The sequence below is a fragment of the Zalophus californianus genome, chromosome 2 (genome assembly GCF_009762305.2).
Source record: "Zalophus californianus isolate mZalCal1 chromosome 2, mZalCal1.pri.v2, whole genome shotgun sequence".
NCBI classification, from domain to species: domain Eukaryota; kingdom Metazoa; phylum Chordata; class Mammalia; order Carnivora; family Otariidae; genus Zalophus; species Zalophus californianus.
The window spans coordinates 87,191,754-87,209,305 of record NC_045596.1 but is presented as its reverse complement, the minus strand read 5'-3'; the positions used below and the strand labels follow the sequence as shown (position 1 = coordinate 87,209,305).

At 34.8% G+C, this 17,552-nt stretch overlaps 1 protein-coding gene across 3 annotated transcripts in view; it reads left to right on the top strand.

Annotated features, from left to right (window-relative positions):
- Positions 1-17,552, top strand: part of TBCK (TBC1 domain containing kinase) — a 237,560-nt gene that overhangs the window by 53,427 nt on the left and 166,581 nt on the right. For all 3 annotated transcript variants that reach the window (XR_003520644.2, XM_027598076.2, XM_027598077.2), the window contains exon 6: positions 14,451-14,592. Coding sequence is in view for 2 of the 3 variants with exons in the window: in XM_027598076.2 (XP_027453877.1) it covers positions 14,451-14,592 (142 nt within the window). In the remaining variant the exon portion in view is untranslated. The remainder of the gene's footprint in view (positions 1-14,450; positions 14,593-17,552) is intronic.

Genomic DNA, 17,552 nt, shown 5'->3' with positions numbered 1-17,552 from the left:
CCAAATGTCAACATTTCACTACATTTTCTTTATTTCTTTTTTCTTACACATATAGGTGTATGTGTATATTAATATTTTTTTAGTCATTTAAGAGTAATTAATGCATGTGATGCCCTTTTACCCCTAAGTACTTCAGTTTGTATTTCCTAAAGTAAGGAATTTTCTTATATAACCACAAAACAAATATCAAAACAAGGAAATTAAAATTAATGTAATACTGTTTATCTAATCTAGAGACCTTAATCATATTGTTCAATTGCTTTGTGATTTTTTTTAATAGTATCCATTTGTGTGTCTTGCTCTTTGGGCTCTCTGAAATCAGTTCTGTCACTCCATTACCAAGAATTGTGGTTTGAAGTCATGGAAAGTGTTTCTGCAGGAGAACATTGCTTAATTAGATGTTTTTAAAAAGGGACTCATTTATAAATTACCCTTTTATCTTTATAAGATAGATTATAGGTTTCTTACCTAAAATTTTTGTTAGGCCTTCGCAAATAATCTTAAAATAAAGTGCTTAGTCATTCCTTCCTTTAATTATTAAGACAATATTTATTGAGCACCTCCTCTTCTGGCTGCTGGATGTGCAAAAATGGATAAGATAGATTCCTATCCTCAAGAAGCTCCTTGTTTAATGGGAAAATTTTCTCTTTTGATGGCCTACTTATTAAAGTACATAAATTAATAATCTTAGTTTCACATACCAAAACCTGTGGTCATAGGAAACAAACAATTGTTTTCCAAGCATGAAAACAACATTTTGTAAAAATAACTTACATTTTATTTGTTAAAAAAAAAAAAACCCTTTTGAGTATAATAAAAATAAGTTCACAGTAAAGCTCTAGTGTCTTCTTATATATGTGATAATTGCCTTTTGAAGTAACTTTTAGGGAGCAGTGGTCTGACAGGAAGTAAATGTGATTGCTAATTCTTCTTCATGTTGTCTAAATCAAGCTCTATGAGAAAGAACTCCAAAAACATAATGCAAACAAAAATTACATTAATTTTTTTGCCTTTACTTAAAGATGCTTTAGGTTTACTAGTGATGAATGGAAGAAAGGAAGTGATTTTTCATAAAGCATGTCAAGTATTTTGAAGAACTACATTTGAATTTAAAATGCTTAGATAGAATTGGTCTTGTGTGCCATTTGGTCTGGTTTACTTTGAAGTCTTGGACCCAAAGGGTCTGACCAGAAAGTATCAAAGAGCAAAATGTGAAACATTAGCCAGGAAAAATAAAGTGATCAAACAGCTAAGGCATGAAAGAAAATATTTACACCAGAAGAAGCTTGCAGTTGATTCAAAAGACAAATATTAAGGAACAACAAAGTAAAATGTTAACATCTGTTACAAAATATTGTAAAGAGTTAGAAATTGGACATTCATTTCAGTTGGCCAGTAGCTTAATACCTTGTTAAAAGATCAAACAGATGATGAAAGCCTCACCAATCATACAGCAAAGTTCTGGTAATTTTCTTTGAGTGATAAAATGCCATGCTAAAGAAGAGACACTTGTTGAAAAGAGATAATCTACATTTAAAAACAATCCTAGCATTTGTTATTTTTATTAATTAGTTTAATCAATTCTTGATTAGAAGGGAAATCAGAATTTTTGGAGCAAGGGTCACCTCTATGCTTCTAGAGATCACCAGTCAGAAATCTTAGATATAACAATTTACCTATAGTATAGCTTGGCCTTTCACTACCCACACCATTATTTTTGGATAAGATGTGCTGGAAATCAGGATTAAAAATAAACAATTTGCCTTTTAGATGAATCATGGTGATGATGAATAAAAATACAACATAGCATTTATGTCATATTTTTCCATTTTTATAAAAACAGTACTCACTAATATTTATAACAGTTTTGTGAAGTAAACATTATTCCTATTTTCAGATTAAGAAACCCTGATCACATATGGAATATGTGCTGGATTGAAACTAGAATATAGGTATTATAATATCCAGTCCATCCTTTTTCCACTAGGCTTCAGTTGTATCCAGAGATGTCATTTAGAAGAGCAATGTGATCAGTTTAGGGTAAAATGATATAATACAAATTTGTATATGACAGAAATATATGAGCAAATTAAAAGTAGATATTAGTGGAGGAGGAGCAAGATGGCAGAGGAGTAGGAGACCTAAATTTTGTCTGGTCCCAGGAATTCAGCTAGATAGTTATCAAACCATTCTGAACACCTACAAACTCAACGGGAGATGGAAGAAAAGAATAACAGCAACTCTGTGAACAGAAGAGTGACCACTTTCTGGAAGGTAGGACGTGTGGAGAAGTGAATCCGGTGCGATGTTTGGGAAAATAGACCGCAGGGGGAGGGAGCCTCCATCAGCCACTACCAGCAAGTGATAGAGCAGCAGAGCACAAAATCGGAACTTTTAGAAGTCTGCTCCGCTGAGGGATGTTGCTCCAGTGGCTAAGTATAGGGTGGAACCCTCGCTGGGACAGTGTGGTCTCAGGACCCTCGGGGTCACAGAAAGACCAGGGTTGCCAGAGTGTGGCAGAGCTCCCAGGTATCGGAGTGGGGAAGCTGGCTGCAAAGATGGAGCCGAGGAGTGGGCTCTCAGCTCGGGGTTGCCATAAACCATGATCTGCGGCACAGTCGGGCCACTGCTCTTCCAGCAGGGACCCAACAAGTGGCAGATCCAGGCAGACTCCCCTTCTTCCCCCGGGAGGAGCGGCGCGGGAGTACACTACAGGGATCTGCTGGGTTTGGAGACTCCAAACGGGGTCATGTGCCAGAAATAAAAACGCTTGGCCACAGGCTGGGTGAACACGGAGTGTGGCTGAAGATGAGAGAGACGGGAGTGATTGACTGCTTTTCTCTGGGGGTGCACTGAAGAGTGGGTCCCCGAGTTCTCAGCTCGTCCAGGACCAGAGATTGGGAGGCCGCCATTTTCACTCTCATCCTCCAAAGCTGTACGGAAAGCTTTCAGGGAACAAAAGCTCCCAAGAGCAAACCCGAGCAGATTATTTAGCCTGGCCCCCGGCAAGGGTGGGACAATTCCACCTCAGGCAAAGACATTTGAGAATCACTGCAATAGGCCCGTGCCCCAGAAGATCAGCAAGAACAGCCAGCCAAGACCAAATTTACTGATCAATGAGAACAGCAAAACCCAACACTAGGGAAATACAGCACATAGAATTTGTGGCTTTTTTCCCATGATGCTTTAATCTTTCAAAGTTAATTTTTTAAATTTTATTTTTCTTTTTCTATTTTTTTAGTTGAATTTTTCTTCTTTCCTTTTTCAACCAATATCTTTTCAATTCCTTTTTTAAAATCTTTTTTAATTTTTCATTTTTACATTCATACCCTATCTCTTCATTGTATTTAATCTTACTGTTTATATATATATATAAGTTTTTCTTTCTTTAAAATTTTGGGATAGTGTCTTCTAACAGACCAAAATATACCCTAAATCTAGTGTATGATGTGTTCCTAGTCTCCTGCGTGATCACATTCCCTCTTTTTTTAAAAAATATTTTTTCATTCTTTTTTCGGCCAATTTCTAATTAATTCCTTTTTCTAAAATTCTTTTTAGTTTTCATCTGTACAGTCATATTCCATCCCTTCATCATATTTTACCTTATTTTAGTATGTATGTAAGTTTATCTTTCCTTAAAATTTTGGGAGGCAATTTCTTCTAACAGAACAAAATACACCCAAAATCTATTATGTGGCTCTGTTATTTTCACCAGCCTGATCATATTCTTTTTTTTTTCCCCTTTACTTTTCCCCCCCAGTTTCGGATCTCTTCTGATTTGTTTAGTGTATATTTTTCTGGGGTTGTTGTTACCTTTTAAGCATTTTTTTTAGCATTTTGTTCTCTCATTAATCTGTTCTCCTCTGGACAAAATGACAAGATGGAAAAACTCACCTCAGAAAAGAGAACAAGAGGCAGTACCAACTGCCAGGGACCTAATCACTACAGACATTAGTAAGATGTTGGAACTAGAGTTCAGAATGACAATTATAAAGATACTAGCTGGGCTTGAAAAAAGCATAGAAGATAATAGAGAATCCCTTTCTGGAGAAATAAAAGAACTAAAATCTAACCAAGTCGAAATCAAAAAGGCTATTAATGAGGTGCAATCAAAAATGGAGGCTCTAACTGCTAGGATAAATGAGGAAGAAGAGAGAATTAGTGATATAGAAGACCAAATGATGTTGAATAAAGAAGCTGAGAAAAAGAGAGATAAACAACTACTGGATCATGAGGGCAGAATTCGAGAGATAAGCAATAACATAAGATGAAACAACATCAGAATAATTGGGATCCCAGAAGAAGAAGAAGAAGAAAGAAAGAGAGGGGCAGCAGGTATATTGGAGCAAATTATAGCGGAGAACTTCCCTAATTTGGGGAAGGAAACAGGCATCAAAATCCAGGAGTCACAAGAGAACTGCCCCTCAAAATCAATAAAAATAGGTCAACACCCCAACATCTAATAGTAAAACTTATGAGTCTCAGAGACAAAGAGAAAAATCCTGAAAGCATCTTGGGACAAGAGGCCTGTAACCTACAATGGTAGAAACATTAGATTGGCAGCAGACCTATCCACAGAGACCTGGCAGGCCAGAAAGGACTGGCATGATATATTCACAGCACAAAGTGAGAAAAATTTGCAGCCAAGAATACTATATCCAGCTAGCCTGTCACTGAAAATAGGAGAGATAAAAAGCTTCCAGGACAAACAAAAACTAAAAGAATTTGCAAACACGAAACCAGCCCTACAAGAAATATGAAAGGGGTCTTCTAAGCAAAGAAGGAGCCTAAAAGTAACATAGACCAGAAAGGAACAGAGACAATATACAGTAACAGTCACGTTACACACAACACAATGGCACTAAATTCATATCTTTCAGTAGCTACCCAGAATGTAAATGGGCTAAATGCCCCAATCAAAAGACACAGGGTATCAGGTTGGATGAAGAAACAAGATGCATCGATATGCTGTCTGCGAGAGACTCATTTTAGACCCAAAGACACCTCCAGATTTAAAGTAAGGGGGTAGAAAACCTTTTACATACTAATGGACATCAAAAGAAGGCTGGGGTGGCAATCCTATGTCAGACAAACTAGATTTTAAACCAAAGACTATAATAAGAGATGCGGAAGTACACTGCATCATACTTAAAGGGTCTATCCAACAAGAAGATCTAACAATTGTAAATATCTATTCCCCTAACATGGGAGCAGCCAATTATACAAGGCAATTAATAACAAAAGCAAAGAAACACATCTACAGTAATACAATATTAGTAGGGGACTTTAACACCCCCTCACTGAAATGGCCAGATTATCTAAGCAAAAGATCAACAGGGAAATAAAGGCTTTAAATGACACAGTGGTCCAGATGGACTTCACAGATATATTCAGAACATTCCATCAAAAAGCAACAGAATACACATTCTTCTCTAGTGCCCATGGAACATTCTCCAGAATAGATCACATCCTGGGTCACAAATCAGGTCTCAACTGGTACCAAAATATTGGGATCATTCCCTGCATATTTTCAGACCACAATGCTTCAAAACTAAACTCAATCACAAGAGGAAAGTTGGAAAGAACTCAAATGCGTGGAGGCTAAAGAGCATCCTACTAAAGAATGAATGAGTCAACCAGGAAATTAAAGAAGAATTTAAAAAATTCATGGAAACAAATGAAAGTGAAAACACAACTGTTCAGAATCTTTGGGTTGCAGCAAAGGTGGTCCAAAGAGTAAAGTATATAGCAATACAAGCCTTTCTCAAGAAACAAGAAAGCTCTCAAATACATAACCTAAACCTACACCTAAAGGAGCTGGAGAAAGAACAGCAAATAAAGCTTAAACCCAGCAGGAGAAGAGAAATAATAAAGATCAGAGCAGAAATCAATGAAATAGAAACCAAAAGAACAGTACAACAGATCAACGAAACTAGGACCTAGTTCTTTGAAAGAATTAACAAGATCAATAAACCCCTGGCCAGACTTACCAAAAAGAAAAGAAAAAGGACCCAAATTAATAAAATCATGAATGAAAGAGGAGAGATCACAGCCAACACCAAAGAAATACAAACAATTATAAGAACATATTATGAGCAACTCTATGCCAGCAAATTAGATAATCTGGAAGAAATGGATGCATTCCTAGAGATGTATCAACTACCAAAACTGAACCAGGAAGAAATAGAAAACCTGAACAGACCCATAACCAGTAAGGAAATTGAAACAGTCATCAAAATCTCACAACAAACAAGAGCCTAGGGCCAGATGGCTTCCCAGGGGAATTCTACCAAACATTTAAAAACGAATTAATAGCTATTCTTCTGAAGCTGTTTCAAAGAATAGAAATGGAAGGAAAACTTCCAAACTCATTTTACAAGGCCAACATTACCTTGATCCCCAAACCAGACAAATACCCCATCAAAAAGAACTACAGACTAATATTCCTGATGAACATGGATGCAAAAATTCTCATCAAAATACTAGCCAATAGGATCCAACAGTACATTAAAAGGATTATTCACCACGACCAAGAGGGATTTATTCCTGGGCTGCAAGGTTGGTTCAACATCTGCCAATCAATCAATGTCATACAGTACATTAATAAAAGAAAGAACAAGAACCATATGATCCTCTCAATAGATGCAGAAAAAGCATTTGACAAAGTACAGCATCCTTTCTTAATTAAAACTCTTCACAGTATAGGGATAGAGGGTACATACCTCAATATCATAAAAGCCATGTATGAAAAACCCACTGCGAATATCATACTCATTGGGGAAAACTGAGAAGTTTTCCCCTAAGTTCAGGAATACGGCAGGGATGATCACTATCACCACTGCTGTTCAACATAGTACTAGAAGTCCTAGCCACAGCAATCAGACAATGAAAAGAAATAAAAGTCATCCAAATCGGCAAAGGAGAAGTGAAACTCTCACTTTTTGCAGATGATATGATACTTTATGTGGAAAACCCAAAAGACTCCACCCCAAAACTGCTAGAACTCATACAGGAATTCAGTAAAGTGGCAGGATATAAATCAATGCACAGAAATCAGTTGCATTTCTATACACCAACAACGAGACAGAAGAAAGAGAAATTAAGGAGTTAATCCCATTTACAATTGCACCCAAAACCATAAGATACATAGGAATAAATCTAACCAAAGAGGCGACGGATCTGTATGCAGAAAACTATAGAATACTCATGAAAGAAATTGAGGAAGACACAAAGAAATGGAAAAACGTTCATGCTCATGGATTGGAGGAACAAATACTGTGAAAATGTCTATGCCACCTAGAGCAATCTATACATTTAATGTAATCCCTATCAAAATACCATAAGCTTTTTCACAGAAATGGAACAAATAATTCTAAAATTTGTATGGAACCAGAAAAGACCCCAAATAGCCAGAGAAATGTTGAAAACAAAAGCAAAGCTGGTGGCATCACAATTCCAGACTTCAAGCTCTATTTCAAAACTGTCATCATCAAGACAGTATGGTACTGGCACAAAAACAGACACATAGATCTATGGAACAGAACAGAGAGCCCAGAAATGGACCCTCAACTCTATGGTCAACTAATCTTCAACAAACCAGGAAAGAATGTCCAGTGGAAAAAAGGCAGTCTCTTCAACAAATGGTGTTGGGAAAATTGGACAGCCACATGCAGAAGAATGAAACTGGACCATTTCCGTACACCACACACAAAAAATAGACTCATAATGGATGAAAGTCCTAAATGTGAGACAAAAATCCATCAAAATCCTTGAGGAGAACGCAGGCAGCAACCTCTTTGACCTCAGCCGCAGCAACTTCTTCCTAGACCCTTCGCAAAAGGCAAGGGAAGCAAAGGCAAAAATGAACTATTGGACTTCATCAAGATAAAAAGCTTGTGCATAGCAAAGGAAACACCCAACAAAACCAAAAGACAACTGACAGAATGGGAGAAGATATTTGCAAATGACATATCAGATATAGGGCTAGTATCCAAGATCTATAAAGAACTTATCAAACTCAACACCCAAAGAACAAATAATCCAGTCAAGAAATGGGCAGAAGACATGAACAGATATTTCTGCAAAGAAGACATCCAAGTGGCCAACAGATTCATGAAAAAGTGCTCAACATCACTTGGCATCAGGGAAATACAAATCAAAACCTCAGTGAGATAGCACCTCACACCAGTCAGAACGGCTAAAATTAACACATCAGGAAACAACAGATGTTGGTGAGGATGTGGAGAAAGGGGAACCCTCCTACACTGTTGGTGGGAATGCAAGCTGGTGCAGCCACTCTGGAAAACAATACGGAGGTTCCTCAAACAGTTGAAAATAGAGCTACCCTATGACCCAGAAATTGCACTACTGGTTATTTACCCCAAAGATATAAATGTAGTGATCTGAAGGGACACCTGCACCCCAATGTTTATAGCAGCAATGTCCACAATAGCCAAACTAGGGAAGGAACCCAGATGTTCATCAACAGATGAATGGATAAAGAAGAAGTGATATATATATACAATGTAATATTATGCAGCCATCAAAAAAAAAATGAAATCATGCCATTTGCAATGACATGGATGGAACTAGAGGGTATTATGATAAGCAAAATAAGTCAAGCAGAGAAAGACAAGTATTATATGATCTTCATGATTTGAGGAATTTGAGAAACAAAACAGAAGATCATAGGGGAAGGGAGGGCAAAATGAAACAAGACAAAACAGGAGAGGGAGACAAACCATAAGAGACTCTTAATCTCAGGAAACAAACTGAGGGTTGCTGGAGTGGAGGGGGTTGGGAGGGATGGGGTGGCTGGGTGATGTACATTGGGGAGGGTAGGTACTATGGTGAGCACTGTGAATTGTGTAGGACTGATGAATCACAGACCTGTACCCCTGAAAGAAATAATACATTATATATTAAAAAAAAAAAAAAAAAAAAAACTTGGGGCAAAGAAAAAGAACATAAACTCCCTAACATACAGAAAAAAAAATAAAAGTAGATATTAGTATCATCATCATCATTGCATTAAAATGGAAAGAAATGTAAAAACCTAATTTACCCATTTGAATTTAAGTTATATTCTCTGACTTAATTGACTTATATTTTACGTGTAAGTAAGTACTGGCAATCATAGTGTGAGGAGGTGACTGCAGAAAAATTCAGGAAGAGAAATGGAAGTAATATTTGAATGCCTATATTACATATATTACATAGATGTTCCATACTTAAATATATTTTGATTATAGTCATTATTACAGGATGTCTTAGTAATCTAATGTCCATGGAATTGAAAAATCCAGATAATTGTGCTCACGACTAAATTTGATGATAAATGAAGAAAGGGTATGCACATATGCAATAAGTAAGGCAGAATTCTCCTCATTTTCATTTCTCTTATAAAGCTGGTTTTGTTTCTTTTGTTTCTAGGCTGTAGGGTTTAAATTTAATAATTGTCTATATGTCTGATACTTATGTACTGTCAGCTTAAATTGTAAAGCAGTCTTAACTGGCATTTTTGCTAGGAAATGTTATTTTTTTTTAAAGATTTTATTCATTTGAGAGAGAGAGAGAGAGCACAAGCTGGGGGGAGGGGCAGAGGGAGAGAGAAAAGCAAGACTCCCCAGGAAGCCTGATATAGGATTCAATCCCAGGACCCCAGGATCATGACCAAAGCCAAAGGCAGATGCTTAATGGACTGAGCCACCCAGACACCCTAGAAATGTTATTTTTTAACAAATTTTACTGAGTGTATCTTGTATTTAAATTTTATTGATAGTTGTTGAGGGCTTGTAAAAATGAATAAGATATAGCAGTGCCCTCAAGTTTCTTTGTTTATTTGACAGGAGAGTAAATTTTTGTATACTAAATATAAGCATAAACAAAAACAAGACATAAAAATGTGTAGTATTACATATTGTGTATAGTCTATTACGTCATATATAAAACAAGTTAAATAAGTATCTTATAATCATTTGAGAAGTATAAGAAAGATAAAATACCATGGGGATTCACTGAGAGGAGAAATAATTTCCATCTCAGCAGAACAACTTAAGGTTTTGTGGAATTATCCATAAAATGAATTCATTAGAAATTTAAAGTTAGAAGTTGGACACATTTTATAGAATATACTGTTTATAAAGGCTTTGTCTTTTTTATTGAATAAGATGGCTTACCTTTATGAATTTAGAAGATAGGAGACATTAACAGTGTTTTAGTCTGATAGGAAGGTATTTTATACAATAATATGATTTTCTTACCAGTTCCTTTATATTTACCATTGAATTTCCTGCTAAAAATTTTCGTGTATTTTATAAATACAAATTTTTATCTTCAGTGAAGTATACTGAAATTAACCTATACCAAGTTTATATAACATCTATCACCAGAATATAGTAAAGTACTGAGAGACAAAAAGAAATGCCTCTGTAATAAAAACAATTAGTTAACCTAATCAGGAAAAGCTGGAGAACTCAAATGCACAAAATAAGATATGGTAATGGAAAAATAACTAGAGAGGTAGAGAACATTAGAAGACTCAATAAATTATTTTTTGCTTAGCTCTGAGCAAATTTGAAAATTAGAATAAAAGGAAGGGAAATACAAATTACCAAAATTTAATCCCAAAGAAAATTTTAAAATATAAAAACACCAATTATAGAAATGTAGAAGAAATTGCCTCTCCCCACAGAGATACCTGGATTAAACTCACAGGCAAATTCTACCAAACCTGTAATGAATGGTTAAATTTGTTGCCATTTAAATTATAATACTATACATTTCAAGGTTATTTTTAAACGAAAGCTTGCAATATCTTTCTTTTTTTGAAAGATTTATTTATTTGAGAAAGAAAGAATGAGACTGAGAGAGAGCATGAGGGGGGGAGGTTCAGAGGGAAAAGCAGACTCCCCACTGAGCAGGGAGACCAATGTGGGACTCGATCCCAGGACTCTAGGATCATGACCTGAGCCAAAGGCAGTCGCTTAACCAACTGAGCCACCCAGGTGCCCGCAATATCTTTTTTCATAAGCTAGTATAATATTAATCCTGGTCTTCCCATAAATACCACATGAAATGTTTAAATATAAATCCTATCATATTTGATTTTATTACTCTATAGTATAAATATGTTATTATAATATAAAAAATCCTAAGAAATTTAACAAAAACCAGAAGCATATAGAAGATACTATCAAGTGTGGTTTATTCTACCAGTATATAGATGGTTTAGGAAATATATAAACATAATTTAATAGGATAATATATCAGAAATAAAAAATCAAGTAATCATTTCTATGGTTTCTTAAAAACATTTGATAGATTTGTCATAACATTCTTGATTAAATTCTTAATAAAAAGGGACTATGTGAATATTTCCTTAATGTAGTGAAAATCACCCATCTATCTATATCTTCCTGTTAGTGGATAGATTGATTTCAACCCAGAAGTTAGGAGGTTTAAAACAAAATATTTATTAACACCACTATCATTTGCCAATGTATACCTGCTACTAATGAATGCAGTTGGACAAGGAAAAGAAATCATATATATATATATATATATAAAGTGGAAAGAAGATAAAATTTTCATTTTTGAAAGTGAAATTACTAGAAACAAAAATTCCAGGAATGCAAGGTTGGTTAAACATTAGGTAATTAATTGATTTATTTAAAATCATTAGCATATAAAAGGAAAAGAATCATGTTCTCTTTGTAATATTTGCAGAAGAGATGTTCAAAAATTTTCAAAATTTATTCATGATTAACACAGAAATTTTTGCAAAGAAACTATAATGGTAAAAGGTTAAAAGTACTTTTAAAAGATGAGGATCAAGACAAAGATGTCAGCTATCACCAGTTATTTTCATATTAGCAGTTTTACCACATAAGGCAGCAAAAGAACTAAAACTATAATTATAGAAAGGAGGAAACAAAACTGTCACTGTAAACAAATCAGTTAAGCATAACTGATTTGCTTGTCTACAAAGACTACTCAAAAGAATTCTCCCATAAATGCTTAGTTAAGCATAACTGATTTGCTTATCTACAAAGGCTACTCAAAAGAATTCTGCCATAAATGCTAAGGGTTTAGTGAAGTTGCTAGATACAAAATTAATACAAAGAAATTATTTACACATTAGCAAAAGAATATGAAATACCTAATAAGAATCTAAGCAGGTATTTTACCTCTGTGAAAGAAATATAAATCATTTTTAAAAGACATTATGAAAGGCCTAGATAATTATAGATATCTGTTCATATATTGTTAGATTTGGTATTGGAAAAATGCCAGTTCTCCCCAACCTGTTCTACATTTGATCTAATTTCAATAAAAATTCCGACTCTGTGTGTGTCAGAGAGAGAGAAAGGGAGGGAGAAAGAGAGAGAAATAACTTGACAAGATAGTTCTAAATGTAAAAAAAAAAGTTCTAAATGTATACATATAGAACAAACATCTAAAAAGTACCTAGACACTCCTGCAGAGAAATTAAAAGGTGTGTGTGGTTTATTTTGGCGGGGGGAGAGTCAACGTTTTAATTTTTTTATTTAAATTCAATTAACATAATGTATTATTAATTTCAGAGGCAGAGTTCAGTGATTCATCAGTTGCATATCACACCCAGTGCTCATTACATCACATGCCCTCTTTCATGCCTATCACCCAGTTACCCCATCCCCCACACCACTCCCCTCCAGCAACCCTCAGTTTATTTCCTATGATTAAGAGTTTCTTATGGTTTAACCCCCTCTCTGATTTAGTCTCATTTTATTTTTCCCTCCCTTCCCCTTCGCTCCTCTGTTTCATTTCTTAAATTCCACATATGAGTGAAATCACATGACAGTTGTCTTTCTCTAATTGACTTATTTTGCTTAGCATAATACCCTCTAGTTCTATCCACGTCATTGCAAATGGCAAGATTTCAATTTTTTGATGGCTGCGTAATATTCTAGTGTATATATACATACCACATCTTCTTTATCCATTCATCTGTTGATGGACATCTGGGCTCTTTCCGTAGTTTGGCTATTGTGGACATTGTTGCTATAAACATTGAGGTGCAGGTGCCCCTTCGGATAACTACATTTGTAACTTTGGGGTGTATACCTAGTAGTGCACTTGCTGGGTCGTAGGGTAGCTCTATTTTCAACTTTTTGAGGAACCTTCATACTGTTTTCCAGAGTGGCTACACCAGCTTGCATTCCCACCAGCAGTGTAAGAGGGTTTCCCTTTATCCACATCCTTGCCAACATCTGTTTCCTGACTTGGTAATTTTAGCCATTCTGACTAGTGTGAGGTGGTATCTCATTGTTTTTGATTTATATTTCCTTGATGCCAAGTGATGTTGAGCCATTTTTCATGTGTCTGTTGGCCATTACATCTTCCTTGCAGAAAGGTCTGTTCATATCTTCTGCCCATTTCTTGACTGGATTATTTGTTCTTTGGGTGTTGAGTTTGAGAAGTTCTTTATAGATTTTGGAAAAAAGATGTGTGTGTTTTGAGAGGACTTGTCTTAGCAATTATTGGCAATTATTTATATAATGTTATAGACTTAAGATAGTATAATGGTAGTGTCAGACAGTTTTACCAGTGGAACAAAATAGCCAAGATGCAAATCAACATGTAGGTAGAGATTTTATTTGTGGTAGAAGCTGGTACTATGGACTAGTTTGGGGGGGAGATAGAATTTTCAATAAATGGAATAGGGCTCAATTGATTATCCGTGTAGGAATGGAACTTCCAAAATGTTCTTCAGAGTTTGGTCAAATAAATTAAGTGCATTAATACAATGAAATTATTGGCAGTTTTCAAAGAGACTATGCAATCTATAGTTATTTTTATAGAATGATCTCTAAAATATACTTTAAGTGAAAAAACAAAGGTGTGCAGGGTAGTATGTATAGTATGCTGCCCTGTGGGGCAGTGGTGATGGATAGTCAAGTTTATCCATATCTGTAAATATGTATGGGTGCCTGGAGTACAGAAATGGGAGAGAATCTTAGTTTTCAATTTATGTATCTTTAAAGATTTTGACATTCCTACTACTCAAAAGAATATGTACTATTTTCCAAGAAAAAAATGCACTTTAAATAATAGCTAAGTGTAAGGGGAAAAGAGTTGGTAAGGAGGAAAGGAAAACATCTGAAAATAGAATACTGCAAGACGGCAATGTGTTAAAAAGAGAGGAAAGCAAAGAAAGGAATTAATGCTTCAGAGAGACACAATAGTTTTAAAATTATTTGAGACACATATATATTTTTCTCTTGATTTCTGGACATGAAGACCTGTATTATGATGGTTAGTTTAGAATTCTTCCTAGCGAAAATTGTTAATTTAATTGCAGTGGACTTTTACATAGATCTTATCATACAGATAGTAAAAATGTAGTACTACTTTTTCCCCCTTTGTAGTTTGTAGTAATTATTCATTTATTTAATATATCATTGTAGGTATCCATCATACTTGGCACCCGAGGTAATTGCACAAGGAATTTTGAAAACCACCGATCATGTGCCAAGTGAAAAACCGTTGCCTTCTGGCCCCAAATCAGATGTGTGGTCTCTTGGAATCATTTTATTTGAGCTTTGTGTGGTATGTATAAGGAAATATTAAACTAATAAAAAGAAATTGTGTGCTTATTGGAATAAGTTTTTCTGATAAGAAAGCTATTTAGTAATATTTTTGCTTTGTGGATTGACTAGATATAAGAAAAAAAGGCTTAAATCTCAATATGACTTGTTAAAAAATCCTGTTTGACAATTTATTTGCTTATCATTTTAGTATCTTTATAAGTGTTTGTACTTTACTAAGTATAAAGAATTTACACTGTACTACATATAAGTAATTAAGCGGTTCTAGAAAGGCTTATGCTAAAGCTGCTTACACTCTTTGATATGTTCATGCTCTCCCTTTCTGTGGTATTGTTTTTTCCCTAAATACCTTCTTCTCTCCTGTTCTCTTATGTTTTCTACAAGACTCACTTCGTAGTTGAGTTGTGTTTTATTAGATCTTTCCCAGACATCCTCTATATTTATTAGGGCAAAGACTAAGCTGCTATTGAAAAGAAAGAAATTAAAAATGTAGTAGCTTAAAGAACATAGATGTTTTCTCTCTGATTTAACAGTCCACTTCATGCACAAACCTAGGCTATGGCTCCACCAATCTCAAATGTCTGGTTTCTGAAGTTGTTTCTTTATCGCCTTTTAGGCATAAGGGAAGGAGAGAAATGAGTTCACGGTAACTGTTCTTTAAGAAGATGATCTAAAAGTGCAAAAATCAACCCTTTTCATTGGTGACAGTTTACTCATGTGGCTACATTGCATATCTGTACAAGGGAGACTAAGAAATACAGTCTTTAGCTGGACACATAAATATTGAGAAAGAAGATGAGACTGGATTTGGAGGCACAACTAACAGTCTCTCAGCCCTACTTTCAAATACCTGCCAGCATTAGGTCCTTATTTTCCTTGCTCTCCTCTTCTATTATAGTATGTGTCACATTTGTGTACTTTCCTTGGACTTTAGAAGTCTTAAGAGTAAGAAGTCTTTAGAAGCAGAAATTTTTTGTCTGTATTATATAATTGTTAGAAAAATTAAATGAAATAATATAAAGTACTTAGTACAGTCTGTTACATAGCAAATCGTCCATCAATGTTATCTTTTATTATGAATATTAAAATATCTTATGATTAAGAAAAATATTTTATGATTATTTAACTTTAATCATAAAATATTTTAATATTCATAATAACATGGCAGCTTTACATATTGGTACTGCTTTTTCTAAGGGAAAATGCCATTTTACTTTTCATTGATATGAAATGATGGCAAATCTCATTTTTGTTTAAAATCATACCCTAAATGAAAACTCTTATTGGAGGGATGCCTCGGTGGCTCAGTTGGTTAAGCATCTGCCTTCTGCTCGGGTCATGATCCCAGAGTTCCGGGATGGAGCCCCTCATCGGGCTACCTGCTGAGCAGGGAGTCTGCTTCTCTCTCTGCCCTGCCTCCTGCTTATGTTCTCACTCTCTCTCTCTCTCAAATAAATAATTAAAAAAAAAACTCTTATTGGAATGTGAAGTATAAGTAAGTGTAAATGCGAAATATATGGCTTTTCCTTTTTTTTACATCATGGATATCTAAACTCTTTACTAATGATCAGGATATGTCTTATATGAGTAATTCAATTCAACAAATGTAGATGACTATTTACTCTGTGTATAGCATCATGACAAATGCAACAAGAGATAAACTAATTAAGACACATTGTCAAAGAGCTTATAATTTAACTCAAATCCATAAACTTTGAAGATAAACACAGAAGAGCTATGTGAATTCCAAGAAAGGAAATGCTAATTTCATAATAGGGGAATCATGACATTTTAAGTGATACTTAAGTTTAGACAGTCTAGTTTTAGAATGGCATATTGAACATAAGCTTGAATCTTCCTCTACCTCATCAAACCTTTAAATATTGAGATATAAATTAATAGCACACTAACAACTAAAAAGGGAACTTTTGTACACTAGAAATCCTAGGAAATAGAGGAAAAGCTATACCAAAACAGTTTTGCTAGGAAATTCTTGCCATGTCACCAGAAGGCTGTACAGCCACTCTGCCGCCCAGAAGTTTCTGTAGTCCAAAAGATGTACAGGTAAGTACATATCTAAGAAATACCAAACACCTAAAACAATACATCTACAATACGATACATGCTGTAAATACACATATCTGCAATAAAAAACAAACAACACATAGAAAAATTTACACCTTTGAAAGGACTTTAAAATAAAAGTGTGTGTTCTTTAGGAGATAAAGGAAACAATTCCATTTATGAAACAATTATAGAAACTGTGAATCAATATTTGCTGAAAAGAAGAACCAGTTAATAATTTTAAGAGAAAAAAAATGTAACTCTTGAAATAAAGAACTAAATAGATGGCAGAGGAAACTAGACACACTGAAGGTAGAAGGTAAAGCTGAGTAATTCTCCCAGATTATATCACAAAGAAATAAAGAGATTGAAAATATGAAAGAAATTTTAAAAGACAGGGAAGATAGATCCAGATGTTCTAATATCTGTCATATAGTAGTATCAGAAGCTGAGAGTAAAGTTCTTGGTTTGAAAGAACCCACTAATTATGTTGCAGAGCAAAAAAAAAAAAAAAAAAAACTCAATGTACAACAACAAATACCTTGAAATCATAAACTTTTAGGAGATAACCAATAATGAAATAATGGGTAACATTTATTAAGAACTTTTCAAAAGTCAGGTACATTTCTAATCTCTGTTATGCTCAATCAATACTCACACCAGTCTTATAAAATTTATCTGATTGTTATCTGTAGTTTACAGATCAGGAAATTGAGGTACAGAGAAATTAAGCAACCTGTCCTAGTTACATAATAGTAAGTACTTGAGCAGATTTGTACCCATCAACTATACCTAAAGCTGTACTCTTAACATGACAAGCTGCCTTTACTAAGCTCTGATGACTTTATCAGTGTTAGTGAGAAAACCTTAAAATGTGTCAGAGAGAAAAGACGTACT